Here is a 15,071-nt window from a genome sequence, read left to right as displayed (position 1 = left end):
CAGTCTGCTGTTATGCTTTGTGTCTTATTTAACTGAATCGTGAGCACAGCAAACATACAGTATGGGGATTTTATTTGGCCCACTTCTAACCTTTTTTTGTAATTATAGTAAATGTATTAATTGATCTGTGTGAGAAATGTTTTGATAGAAAAAACAAATTTTAATATGTATGGTGGATTTAGAAAGTATTCAAATTACACAAAAGTGTTTTTCTGTGTTGCAGCCTTATACTAAGGCCATTGAAATGCTTTTTTCCCCCGACATCGAGCAAAACTCAGCATGCCGGAATGATGAGGTGAAAACAGGATTTTAGAAATTTTTGCAAACTGAAAAAAAAAAACAAAAAAAAAACAACCTTTTCCTCAGTACTGAGTTGAAGCAACTTTGTCAGTGATTCTAGCCTGGGTTTGACGTGACAAGTTTCACACAGTTGGATTTGGGGGTTTCCTGCCATTCTTCTTTTGTTGGATGGAGACTATTGGCCGACAGCTATTTTCAGGTCTCTCCAGAGATGTTCTATTGGATATTGCATCCGGAAAGTATTCACAGCGCATCACTTTTTCCACATTTTGTTACGTTACAGCCTTATTCCAAAATGGATTAAATTCATTTTTTTCCTCAGAATTCTACATATAACACCCCATAATGACAACATGAAAAAAGTTTACTTAAGGTTTATTAAAAATAAAAAAAATTGAAAAAGCACATGTACATAAGTATTCACAGCCTTTGCCATGAAGCTCACAATTGAGCTCAGGTGCATCCTGTTTCCCCTGATCATCCTTGAGATGTTTCTGCAGCTTAATTGGAGTCCACCTGTGGTAAATTCAGTTGATTGGACACGATTTGCAAAGGCACACACCTGTCTATATAAGGTCCCACAGTTGACAGTTCATGTCAGAGCTCAAACCAAGCATGAAGTCAAAGGAATTGTCTGTAGACCTCCGAGACAGGATTGTCTTGAGGCACAAATCTGGGGAAGGTTACAGAAAAATTTCTGCTGCTTTGAAGGTCCCAATGAGCACAGTGGCCTCCATCAACCGTAAGTGGAAGAAGTTCGAAACCACCAGGACTCTTCCTAGAGCTGGCCGGCCATCTAAACTGAGCAATCGGGGGAGAAGGGCCTTAGTCAGGGAGGTGACCAAGAACCCGATGGTCACTCTGTCAGAGCTCCAGAGGTCCTCTGTGGAGAGAGGAGAACCTTCCAGAAGGACAACCATCTCTGCAGCAATCCACCAATCAGGCCTGTATGGTAGAGTGGCCAGATGGAAGCCACTCCTTAGTAAAAGGCACATGGCAGCCCGCCTGGAGTTTGCCAAAAGGCACCTGAAGGACACTCAGACCATGAGAAAGAAAATTTTCTGGTCTGATGAGACAAAGACTGAACTATTTGGTGTGAATGCCAGGCGTCACGTTTGGAGGAAACCTGGCACCATCCCTACAGTGAAGCATGGTGGTGGCAGCATCATGCTGTGGGGATGTTTTTCAGCGGCAGGGACTGGGAGACTAGTCAGGATAAAGGGAAAGATGACTGCAGCAATGTACAGAGACATCCTGGATGAAAACCTGCTCCAGAGCGCTCTTGACCTCAGACTGGGGTGACGGTTCATCTTTCAGCAGGACAACGACCCTAAGCATACAGCCAAGATATCAAAGGAGTGGCTTCAGGACAACTCTGTGAATGTCCTTGAGTGGCCCAGCCAGAGCCCAGACTTGAATCCGATTGAACATCTCTGGAGAGATCTTAAAATGGCCGTGCACCGACGCTTCCCATCCAACCTGATGGAGCTTGAGAGGTGCTGCAAAGAGGAATGGGCGAAACTGGCCAAGGATAGGTGTGCCAAGCTTGTGGCATCATATTCAAAAAGACTTGAGGCTGTAATTGCTACCAAAGGTGCATCGACAAAGTATTGAGCAAAGGCTGTGAATACTTATGTACATGTGATTTCTCAGTTTTTTTATTTTTAATAAATTTGCAAAAACCTCAAGTAAACCTTTTTCACGTTGTCATTATGGGGTGTTTTGTGTAGAATTCTGAGGAAAAAAATGAATTTAATCCATTTTAGAATAAGGCTGTAACATAACAAAATATGGAAAAAGTGATGCGCTGTGAATACTTTCCGGATGCACTGTTAAGTCTGGGCAACTCCAGTGGTGTTTTTGCACAGTGCTTAGGGTCATTGTCCTGGTGAGAGGTGACTCTTCGGCACAGTCGGAGGACCAGAGCACTGTGGAGCAGGTTTTCATTAATTTATACCTCTGCATGCTGCTGCCACCACCCTCCCTGCTTTACTATTGGATTGGTATGGCACAGATGGTGCCTGTTTTCCTCCCAGACAATTTCGGTATCTGGAAAACTAAGTTGGTGAGTTCTTGGTTTCATCAGACAAGAGTGTTATAGTTGAGGAGTCCTTCAGATGCCCTTTTGCAGACTCAAAAATGGTTTCCATGTGTGTTGTACTTTGGGAGAGGCTTCTATCTGGCCACTCTGTCATGTAGCCCTGATTAGTGAAGTGTTGCAGTGGTACTTGTCTTCTTGGACATTTCTCCTGTCTCCACACAGATTCTCTAGAGCTTAGCCAGAGAGACCATCAGGTTCTTGGTCACGTTGCAAGGTGGCCAGCACTAGAAAGAATTGTGGTTGTTCCAAACTTTATCCATGGAAGGATTAAGAAGGCAGCTGTGCTCTTAGGAACCTTCTGTGCTGTTTTATAGCCTTTTTCACATCTGTGCCTCAATACAATCCTCCTTCTGAGCTCTGCAGGCAGTTCCTTTTGAATTCTTGGCATGGTTGTTGCTCTGATGCACATTGTCAGCTGTGGACCTTCTGTAGACAGGTGTGTGCAATTCCTGAGCATTTCTCAATTGAATTGAGCACAGGTGGACTGCAAACAAGGTGTCGAAACATCTCAGTGGTAATCGATAGAACGGGATGCATCTGAGCCAGATTTTAAGTGTGTAGCAAAGACCTCGGATACTTCTGGCAATATGATATTTCAGTTTTGGATTTATAATACTTTTGCAAAAATGTCTGCAGTCCTGGTTTTGCTTTGCCATTCTGTTGTATTGTGTGTTGCTTGATGTGGGGAAAAATTAATATAAGCAATTTTAACACAAGGCTGCATCATAATAAAATGTGAAAAACGTGGAGAGGTCTGGACGCTTTCTGAATCCACTGGATGTAATTGAGGAAAGCTTTTATTTTTAATTTGGTATTTTGAATTCAATTTTGGTGCCTTGGAAACTAAGATGGTGAGTTTTTGGAAATTTGTGTTAAATATAACGTAGATGGGGACTGTAGTTTTAAAGCTGAATAAACACAAGACATCATTATATATGTGCTGTATGCGTTTGTGTGTGTGTGTGTGTGTGTGTGTGTGTGAGAGAGCACAAGCCAAAGCACTGTGCACTGCCCAGGTAAGTGATTTTAAACTCTGGTTGGTCCTTTTGTCTGCTAGTCTGGCTTCAGTCTGTTCTCGTTCCTCACGTGCTCTGAGCCACTAGGTGGCAATGTCCTTAAAACTTCCATCCATTTTCCAACCCGCTGAATCCGAACACAGGGTCACGGGGGTCTGCTGGAGCCAATCCCAGCCAACACAGGGCAGGAACCAATCCCGGGCAGGGTGCCAACCCACCGCAGGACACACACACACACCAAGCACACACTAGGGCCAATTTAGAATTGGCAATCCACCTAACCTGTATGTCTTTGGACTGTGGGAGGAAACCCACGCAGACACGGGGAGAACATGCAAACTCCACGCAGGGAGGACCCGGGAAGCAAACCGTGCTGCCCTCCTTAAAACTTGCTGTAGTAAAAAGAAGAAAAAGCTTCTTGATGTGTGAGGGCTTCAATTTCCCCCTTTATCTCTTTTGGTTTCCTCTGTGTACTCCAGTTATTCCTCACATCTGTATTCCTTTAAGGTAAGTTTATATGTGACCAACACAAGTCACACATTTCATTAGAACTCCCTTCTTGTCTTATTATTTCTTAGCAGCGTTACAGGCATGCTAATCCTAAGATAACATATCATAGGTCTAAAGTGAGCAGGTTAGTGATTTTCTGGCCAGAGTTACTTAAAAGACGGATAAACAGCATTCCACTGCAGATGTGTTAGTGGACACTTGGCATAGATTTACCGGAGGAAGGTTATGTGTTATTTGGGGAAGCAATGAAAAATATAAAAATGTATATCTTGACTTTCAGAAATCTGAATAAGATACTTTATAACAGTCTACTCAGAATACAGGTGGCACACATGTAAGATGTTGTGTGCAAATGGGTGTAAACATGTGGGGGGAAAAAGGCAGTGGTTCAAGGATCTTTTTAATGAACTGTTAAATGTCAAAAGTCTAGTCTTGGAAAGAGCTGTGCCATGGCTACTGCTCTTTTAAAATGAGTAATTAGGTAAAATTGTTATCTAGTTATTTACTTCTGCAGGTACTGGAAAACTAGGTTGGTTAAAAGACAGCCTACAGTATTGTTACCGCAATTCTTATAGATGTACCTAGAAAATAAGCTGTACAGTATGCATTAGGAGCAATAGTGGAACATTTACTGACCAAATAGGAAATAAAAGCAGTTTTAAACAATACTTCACACACACAGTTTTTATGTTACGCCATATGTTTTGTTGCGATGACTGGAGAGATTTTTAATCTTGTGTTTACATGGAGAACAAAGAAAACCGTGTGTTGCGTAATCCACATCCATTATCCAGCTGTTTGCTCACAACATGCAAAACCCATACATTTTTGGCTGAAATGTTCTGGAAGAATAAACGGGAAACACAATTCTCATGAAGCTGACTTTTTGAATTGAAGATGCTCCTTCCTCTCGTCAAGTGTCCTCTTTTCAGTTCCAAAACTGTGGTGTGAGGAAAGCAGAGGTGAATTGTTTCAGTTTACGTAAATTGAGATTTACAGGGTGTTGTTTTATGAAGATCATGCTGGGGGTGGGTGTAATAGAACAGTCTGAACAAATGATAGATCACAAAGAGGCCTGAAGATAAATGGAATTTACCTTTTACTGTCTTTCAAACTGCAATGTGACATGACGTGTTTTAATGATGCATGGTGTTTTTTCAGAACTCTGTGTCAATGAATGTTTTCTCAAACTAACCAGCCTAAGGATAAGGGAGCAATCAAAATAAAATTCAAGCATAAAACAAATGCAATAAATGTTGAAGTCCATAAAGCCAAAACACATTAGTTATAAGCACACTCTGGGAAAATTATGCTTTAAGACAATATTAGAAAAAAAGGAAAGGGATATGAAGTCTCGGTCTCTGAAGATAGAATGTTTTACTGTGAGGGAACAGTGATAGAGACAATGGTGGTCAGCAGTTAGGAATTGGACCTGATGGGTTATGTTGCACAAAATGGCCAGTTCTGTTATGTTCATTATCACATACAGCGTAAAAAAAATACAATTGAAACAACTTGTGTGTGAACATTTTATTTAGTTTGGACAAGATGTCAAGAAAATGCAGGTTAGAAAAAGACAAAAAACACTCTTGGAAATTATTACATAGTGTTATACATAATGAGTTGCTGGTTTAAAAATTTTTTTGATACCTTTTGTACAAAACGTAACATTTTCTAAACTTACTATGTTTGATATAGCGTGAGGGGTCATGCTACAGTCCAGTGCCAGTCCTTTTTAATAAACCTTGAAATTCTCTTTTGAATCATGAAAAGAAAGTGAATTCCCCAGGAACAAAATAAACAAAACAAAAGGTAACATTTGGTGAAAATTGCAAACTGCATGAAGATGGCGCTGTGGTGCAATTACTGTGAGGCAGTTGCCTTACGCAGACGGGGCTTGCTCAGTTTTTCCATTGACTTGCATTTTAAATAAAGGTTTTACATTACTGCAGATTGTCAATTTAAAATAATGTACAGTGTTATATATATATTCCAGTTTTTAAATACTTCATATGAAATAGAAGTTGACAATAGTAATAGCATATTTAATGTAATGGACTGCCATCTCAACACGCTCCCTAAATGCAGGTTTAGTAAATGTGTTGACTGTCAAATGTTTGCTGTCTTACTCTGAAGACATCCTGGGAGGCTGAGTGGTGTTGCCGTTCTGCCACACAGCGCACTGCTGGCCGGCCTTGGTTGGTGCTACTGGTGTAAGCTCCGGCTCCCCGTGACTGTGCACTGCACAAACCATTTCAGAAAACTGACCAATACTTGTTACATCTCATTTAAAATATCATTTACTGAGCACTACATTGTCTGTGAGGTTTCATCTTCACAATCTAAATACTCATTCAAAAAAAAAAAAAAAGTTTAAAATTTTATACTTGTTTCCTGTGTTTGTTTGTTTTTTTTTTTATTACTGCAGATAACATCCCAGAGAAAAGTTTGGTGCAAATGATTTTTGTTTTTATACAAGGTGAGGTTTCCTGTTTGAGTGTACACTTTTTAATTTCCTGAATCCTAAAAAGTCTGAACCACTTATTGAAATCCATAGGTTAGCTTAATCATTCATTGCCTTTCTCCTGATAAGAACTGTAATAATTTTTTTTATTAGATTATACTGGAATTTATTACATGTAAATTATACATTTTAAACAAGTGCCCTAGTACCTGCTTAAAAAAAATGTATAAAGTTTTAAGCTGCAAGACAGTATGAGTTCAGTTGCCAAGTGTTTTAAATTAATATCCTATGTTAAGTTACGCTTCTTTAGGAGTTGAGCTCCTTACAAAATAAATAAACAGAAACACACTCTCAGAAAGCACATGAGCTTAAGGAGGAAGGTTGCTAACCCTGTAATCCTGCACAACTATGTTTAGATACCACACACGGTCAGAGATGTCTCGGCAGTTCTTGACAGGAGTTCTGGCCTTCCATAAGCAGGGTGGTTTGTATTATTCTGCATAATATATATGAATTTATTTTGTGCTGTCCCATTTCCACAATTATTATTTTAATTTGTGTATAATATGATTATAATGTCTTTTATAATGCTTTTATTTCCAAGACACACTAACTAAGCTTCATTTGTTTTCTAATATTTCCCACTTGAAATACCTTGTGTTAGAAAAGATTAGGAAGCACTTTTAATGCATTCATGAAACACTGGAGCTTTTAGAGATGAGTTTTAAAAAGGAAAACGAGAAAAACCAATAAATAAATCCAAGTGTAAGCCTCCCCCTTCCTTCTCTCACCATTCACAGGTAAAGGTCGGGTTTCTAAGATGCCATTCTCAGAGACCACATCCTTGCAAAGTTGACTCGAGTCCTCATTTGTTCAGTTGTAACAAGTGCATGCTGGATGGTGGGGTTTCACTACCCCTGCTGAACATGTCAACTAAATCATGTCATACTTGCCCCATAACTGTGTAATTCACCATGTGACGTTTTTTCGAATGGTGGAGCAACACAGTGAAGCACAGCTTTACTTCTAAGAGCATCACGCTGTCAAACAATACTCTCTGGCTTACTCTTTCTATGAATACGCAGTTATTGCCATCTGATCATCTTCCTTTCTTCAAACAAATCTCTGACATGAAGCAGTTGTCCTTTTATATTCTGCAGCGCTTCCTCTTCTTCCATACTTGCCAGAAGCTGTTGAAGCACAACAAACAAGATGAGTTAGACCTGCAATAGACTTTACCACACAACAGGGCTATATTGGGGTGAAAAACAAACTGCTGTTTATAGTTTGTTAAATAAGACTGGCAATATTTTGTGTAGCTATTAGGATTGTCATATGAGTATTTAGATAAGGTGGAGCTTTCAGGTAAATAAACTGGGAAGGCTGACATTATTTTGATAGTGTGTATATTAACAATCACTCATAGGATGTTTTTCGAGAGCGGATACTGGGAGGTATTATCAATAATAAAAGCAAATACAAAAAGTGTTACTACTACTATATTATATTATATATTTTAGTTTCTAACCAGTGTGTATAAGCTTGTAAAATAATGTGAAATAGGTGTTTGGGACCTTGCTGTTAACGTGTTATCATATTTTGCTCCACTGAGAAATAACAAGACTATTTTAATTTACCAGTTGTCTGGTTTAGGCTGATGCAAATAAATCTTGCATGATCAGCCACCAGGGGACTCTATAAAGGAACGAATTTGAAAAGCATTGCTTAGAGACATCACAACTGGCATAGAGAGAGACATTACAAGAGGAGAATACACAACAAACATACCTGGCCTAAAAAGATGAAGACTGTAGCAACTAAAAGAAAACTGACCACCCGACAAAGAATTTAGTGATCATTCAGACTGCATGTTTTCACCCATTGCTTTATCTGAGTGTATGCCTAGTTTCTATGTAAATAAACACACGTTTAGATTAAAATGAAGTTTGGGTATCATCTCACTGAAACTGCCTTGTTGTTTACAGACATTAGCAATCTAGCATCACAGAGTTAAGATGTTCGGCAATATACTGTATATCAATGTGTGCTTGTTCATGTTAAAAGTTTTTCAGAGGTAGTGAACTGGGGTCAGAAGCTGTTGAAACACAGCTAGCAAGTTGAGTCAGCTCTGTCGTAAAACAGTGCACAAGAGAGCAACATAAAAGTAGAAAATGAAAAGTATAAATAATATAAAATGGAGAAACATTTCCTTTCAGAGGTCCCATTATGCTTTTAGTCTCTTTCGTCTTGACCAATGAGGTAAATCTCTCTATTATATAAAAAAATCCTGCGATGAGACGAGACTTTTTGGAAGATTTTTTTCAAGTCCCGTGAGACGAGACTTTGGCCATGAGATTTTTTCAAGTCACGCCCTCCTCTCAACCACGCACACGGTACTCTCACCTCTCATTCGTGTAAATGCTTTTGATAGACACAGTTCCTGCACTCTCAGCTCTTATAACTTTTAATGTTTTCCTTACTTTAAGTTCCAAATTAAAGAAGATGCATTATGTCCAAATCTTATTGAAGAATTTCATCACAAAGGGTTATCAACAGAAAAATTGAGTACATGGGCAATCCTAGCACCAAGAAACAATGAAGTCAAACGAATTAATGCGAAGATTGTCGATCGGTTACATTGAAAATTGGTTAAATACGTATCAGTAGACTAAGCTGAAACAGTTGGTGGTGATTGTGTGGAAGATGAAAACATTGATTTACAATATCCTGAAGAATATCTGTAACTGTTAACACCACATGAATTACTGTAGAAAGAAGTTTTTACTGAAGTTTTACAGTAAAAGTGTAAGTTTAAAAAGTATTTGCGTGTTAATTTCAAAGCTAAACAGAACAAAATCGTACTACTCAATGAACGCAACATGAAACATAATTTACTTTGAAATGATTACGTTTTACTCTTTTTTAATATGGTTAATTACTCAATGTAATGTAAAATAGTCCTATTATGCATATGTAACAATTCCCATGAAAATAAAAATCTGTTTAAATTGTACAACCATACGCGAGCAACAGAATCGCAAAGAGGTTAGTGTGTAGCGCAGGCACGGGGATTGGCAAGCGAAGCCCCCTAGTGCATTAAAAAAAATCAAGTTGAAACCCTTTTTTGTGTTTTTCTTTTTTCTGTTTTGTTTTTAACATTTTATTGAATTTTTTTTTTAAATCAAAAAACATTCCATACAAGCAAGTCAAGTTTTACAAAACTAGATTTGAATCAAATCAACTTTTTGTGTTTTTCTGTTTATACTACTCTCATAGTGAACCAAAGAAATCTGTGAACGAGACCAGAATACTCAATATATTATTAGAAAATTTTACACTACTAATGTTGATGGCGTGGAAACAACAGACAAGACTGAATTTTTAACCCAAAGCAGCAAAACCACCACTTTTTTAGAATAGACAATTGATTACATCTTGCCTGAAGAAGGGGCCTGAGTTGCCTCGAAAGCTTGCATATTGTAATCTTTTTAGTTAGCCAATAAAAGGTGTCATTTTGCTTGGCTTTTCTCTACATTCACAATGGCTAACACGGTACAACACCCTAGTACTACAGAATATACAGCAAAATTTACAAAAATAGCTGAGAACTGCACAACATAAACAAATAGCGAAGGTACCGATGAGCTTTAATTGAAAGGATTTGAACAACTGATGCTCATCATAAATTCTTGTCACCTCAACTGGCCCACGTATGGTCCAACACACCATTTTTATTTAAAAAAAGTAAAGATTCTTAACACTAGTTGCTCTATTTTACATTATACTTGAATGCTCTGATTTTAAAATAATCAGAAATAGGACTCATGTTCAGTTTTGCTTTATCCAGCATTAGAAAGAGAAAGCTCATTGGACAGGTTAAGAACATGATAAAGGTTTTAATGGAACAGGGCATTCGACCCAGCATAGAGCGTTAATCTCTATTCTTATGACATATGCAAAATAGCATCAGGTTTCCAGTACTTTTTGGTCATATACTTATAACTGTGTGAAGTCAGGTATACTTTAATAATTTGGAATAGAGTTAAAAAGCAGGAATATGTTTTAGACTCTTAAGAACATCTCTGTGGTAGCATGATGGGAAGTACAAATGTCTCTGAGCTCTTAGCTCTAGTCTTTGTAGAGTTTGCACACTTCTTCTGGTCTTTGATTTCTCAACGCAACCAACCAAGTAACTAAGTAGGTGATCAGTCTGATCAGCTAAATTGTTACAGAGAGATCTGAGCAGCATACAGCTCTGGGCAGATGTGAACTTTAGTGTAAGTAAATGAAAAATATTATATGTAAGAAGTAGAAATGGAGGCCTGAAACTTGAAAGTACACCTTATGTGAAGGACTAAGAATTGCAGTGGACTCATCACTTCCTACATCTAGACAGTGTTTACAACTGATCAAGAAAGCTAAAAGTATTTTAGGTTTTATATCACATTATACACAAATAACTAAGTCCTAAAAAATAATAATTGGATATTACAAAGATAACTAAATAAAGGCATGAAAGAAATTGAATAAATGGAGCTAATTGTGTATACTTTTGATAGATTACTAGTGTAGTAACTGCAGAGATGCTTGGACAAGTACATATGTACGTATGTACGTAGATGTATTTGCTATCCTTCTTATTTTTCTGCCTGATCACCATCAACTTTAAAAGCCTTACACAAGTGAAAAACAAAAGTGTGTATCCCCTTCTTGTGCCAGTCTGTCTCAAGGCCGCTTTGTCACTTCCTCAGTTTCCTCCTCATCTCTCCTAAACCTTTAGCCCATGGATGGTATCTTTGTGGGCTCCAAAGAAGTGGTAAAGTAGAAACATCAGGGCTGTAGGGTGGATGGGAAAAATAATTCATCTGGATTTTGCGACTGTGTCCTGTGTAATCACACGTCTGTGTGTGTGTGTGTGTTAGTGTTTGTATTTCCATACTGAAAAAAGCATTTCAGTAACATTTTTGTGGACCTATACTATTCTTAAGATTTCTACAAATTTTTAAATGTTTGGACGTATAAATATGAGCTAACGGTTTAATAACATGAGATGTCTACCAAAATCATTCTTTCTGTGTCCTCAAAACAGCAGCAATGGCTTCCACTAATGAAACGGTTCCTAAAAATACTTCTTCTGAAAAGTTCAACTATACTGTCATGAACAATGAAATTCTTACCCCCTCAGACTAGCAGTGACAATAATACAATACTGGACATTGGATGGTGCCATCCCATTGACTGTCTTGTTGTCCCAGGTGCAAAGTGATGGATTCGTATTTCATTCCCAGTGACAATTGCTAAAGTTTTCTAACTTCAGGCCCTCAGAAGAGCGCATAAAAATATGCCTCCTTTCACACAGGCTTGTGACTGATGGGTAGGCTTTGTGGAATCCAATGTGCCCAAACTCTTTTGAACATCCTAAGGCCTCAATAATGTTGGAGAGCAACAGCTGGGCTGCAGATGTTCTGGTTCTAACCAGTGGGTCTTCTCAAATGAGTTAATTGGCCTGACAAATCACATCAATAAGCTTTCCCTGGCTTCCCCCAGAACCTGTACAATAACTACAAGGGCATTTACCAAATAACATTGTGTTTATGGCCATTTTTCAGCCACCTTTGAAGAAATTGAACTACAACCTGGTGTATAAAATGCATCACCACACAAAGATCACACTGAAGGTGAACTCTCCATGAGAAAAAAAACGGACGTTTTGTGGTTCTGCATTAGCAAGCTGCCCCCTTCAAATTACTCATAAAATAAGCTGCAGCCATGTCCTGTTAATGTTAACTAAGTCCAACCATGAAAAGGTAAATAATATACACATGCATACATTAGGCATCAAAAAGAGCAGAGTTAACAGGTCTCTAGACATTTTCATCTGCATCAGTCACGTTTTTTGCATCCTTTCTGATTAACAACTGCACCACATACAGTATATAAAAAAAAATTAGACAAAATATTCACCATCTTCTCAAAAAGGAAGCAACCAGGCCACTGCCCTCCATCTGATGAGATATCAGTTTTATGGTGTTGATATTTTTACAGGAAACAGGAACAAAAATATAACAATCTTGCACGCAGTTTTTAAAAGCAGAAGAAGCCTGGTCTACGCTATTTATGACTAATTTTAAAACAAATACCCTAAAGTCACTTCTTAGTGGTTAATGTGTACATTGCATGTGGTTTATATTTTAACTGTACCATAGACTAAAACTGTGGAGACATGCTTAGAACAAAATTAAATAAAGAAATACACAAATGCATAGTGAGCTGTGACAATAAATAATAACAAAAAAAATATATGATTGGCTGCTTATTTTTATACATACTTATTTATACTCGCATATTATTGTTTGTATTTAATATCACATTTCACAATACATTTATGTACATGTTTATTTGTCAGAAGTATTCCTCCATTAAAGACTGGGCACCTTTTGGTTAAAAATATAGCTGGACACCAAGATCGTTTTGCAAACATCGATACAAAAGCACTTGTACACGAGAGCAGCAAAGCATGATGTGACACCTCAGCTCAGCATGAGCTTTCTGACACTTGATGGTTCACTTGTTTCAGGCATTTATTTATTCCTGAACTTGCATTTTTCTGTTCTTGAAGCTGAACTCCACTGGATGCAAGCCAGGAGCCATTGGCTGGCACGAGTCCACTGCAGGGCACACTCATCAACACCAGGCCAATTTAGAATCTTCCCACAACCTAGAATGCACATCTTAAATATGAGAGAAGCCCAGAATACCCGGAGAGAGCCCATGTTGTTACAAACAGTAAGTGGCAACTGCAGAAACGTTGTCCCCCAGTCTCTTGGGAGGGTAAGGAAGAATTGTTGTGCACTGACCCACCATGCTATTCAGTTGCTTTACTGCGGTTTCTGAAATGGACAACTCTGATAGTTTCTATTGGCCGTTTGTTAGATAATCCTTGAATATCCCTTCATGTGCAAGAAGTCTCTTTATAGAAGAGAAACTGGAACTGAAAATGGGAAGAATGTCAGTGCACAGAAGTGAGTGAAATAAACTGTGTGGTTACAATTCTACGTAAGCTCTGCTTATTGGCATCATTCCTTTAGTTCATCATATTTAACAGTAAATGGTCAACATTTAGAGCTGAGGCAAATCAGTGTGAATTTTTTATACGTGTTTTTGTATTCGTCATAAATGTGATATAAAAAAAGCATCACTCACCTCAGTAAAATGAGTTGAAATATACTTGTAAATTTCTCCCAGAGCAGCCGGTACATTAAATTCATTCTCATGTTTCTGAAAAATATTCAGAAGTAACATTAGGATTTTTTGTTTTGTGCTTTGCACACTTACTAGGCTGGAAATTTAAAAAGAAGGCCATCTAAGATTATAATTAACAGAATTTGTATATTGTATGTCATGCAAATGAATGCTATAAAATTAAAAATACTCTTCACAAGCATTCATCTGACAGACATGGGCTCACAAAAACATAAAGTTTTCAGTCAAACAGAAGTTGCTTGCCAAAGTATATTTTTGTAATTATCAATCCATCCATCATTTTTCGGAACTAACCATGGACCATGTGGAGTCAATTTAGAGTTGTCAAGCAACCTAATAAACGTCCATTTAGTATGAAACTGGAAGAACATGCACACAAACACGGGGGTTACATGCAAACTCCACACAGGATGAGACTGGGACAGTTTAGCTAAACAAACAAGCTTCCTAGACTCAATGGTCTCGTTTGTCAATTTTTTATGTTCTTATAATAATAAAACATTTTATTCGCCTTTCCAATGCTTAAAGTGCTTCACAGAACATCAGAAAGAACAACAGTACACATACAACATTGGACACAAATAATAAAATAATTATAAAACACTAACTAAAGATAAATACACCATCTACACAGCACTGAAATAAAACAAGAGACAATAAAGCAGAATAAAATACAAAAGTACAAATACTACAAGGGAACAATGAACAAATAATTTGTGATACCAACGCAAACCATCCCAAGCACTCGGACAGAGAAGGGTCAAAACGTCAGGCCTTCTTTAACAAATGACGTTGATGTTTTTTAAAAGAATGAATTGAGTTGGCTGATCTCATTCATTTAAGGATGTCACTCCGTAGTCAGCACATCTGAAGGCCCTGTCCCCATTGAGAGCAGCTTAGTGTGGGGCACAAGATTGTTAGAATCAGTGGACCTTATTGGGCAAAGGGGAGCATAATGATGGAGAAGGTCACTGATGTAGTCTGGTGCGAGGCCATTTAAAGCTTTCTAGGTTAATAATAGAATTTAATATTCAATTCTATGAGACACAGGGAGCCAGTGAAAGCAGAGCAGCGTGGGTGTTATGTGCTCGCTTTTGCAGATCTGTGTAAGGACTCCTGCAGCAGAGTTTTGAACCAACTGGAGCAGAGCTCAACAGGCTGGGATTTGAACCTAAGGCGGTGGCGCTGTGAGGCTGCAACGCTAACCACAGTGGTGTCCATTGTTATCAAGTATCTAAAGCTGAATGTGTGCTTTTTAGATGGGCAAACTCACACCATTGAACCTCTAGGGCAAATTTTCCAAAGATTGCCCATTTATATGGGGGGGGGGGAGACCGTTAGCTATGTTTCATTCCAAAATTTTCCTCCTGGGGAATTTTAATTAGTGACCGGACCTGCACTTTATTTCCCTCTGGGA

At 38.2% G+C, this 15,071-nt stretch overlaps 1 protein-coding gene across 1 annotated transcript in view; it reads right to left on the bottom strand.

The window, feature by feature from the left end:
* Positions 1–4,629: 4,629 nt before the first annotated feature.
* The window catches only part of plxnc1 (plexin C1), a 175,217-nt gene continuing 164,775 nt past the window's right edge, over positions 4,630–15,071 (bottom strand). Inside the window, exons 34-35 of the mRNA XM_051931202.1 lie at positions 13,595–13,669; positions 4,630–7,581 (exon numbers count right to left, since the gene is read on the bottom strand). Of these exons, the coding sequence (XP_051787162.1) occupies positions 7,477–7,581; positions 13,595–13,669 (180 nt within the window). The 3' untranslated portion in view covers positions 4,630–7,476. The remainder of the gene's footprint in view (positions 7,582–13,594; positions 13,670–15,071) is intronic.

This window comes from Erpetoichthys calabaricus, chromosome 1 (assembly GCF_900747795.2).
Source record: "Erpetoichthys calabaricus chromosome 1, fErpCal1.3, whole genome shotgun sequence".
Lineage (NCBI taxonomy): Eukaryota > Metazoa > Chordata > Cladistia > Polypteriformes > Polypteridae > Erpetoichthys > Erpetoichthys calabaricus.
Note: the sequence above shows the minus strand (reverse complement) of the source record. Positions and strands in the feature narration are given on the sequence as shown.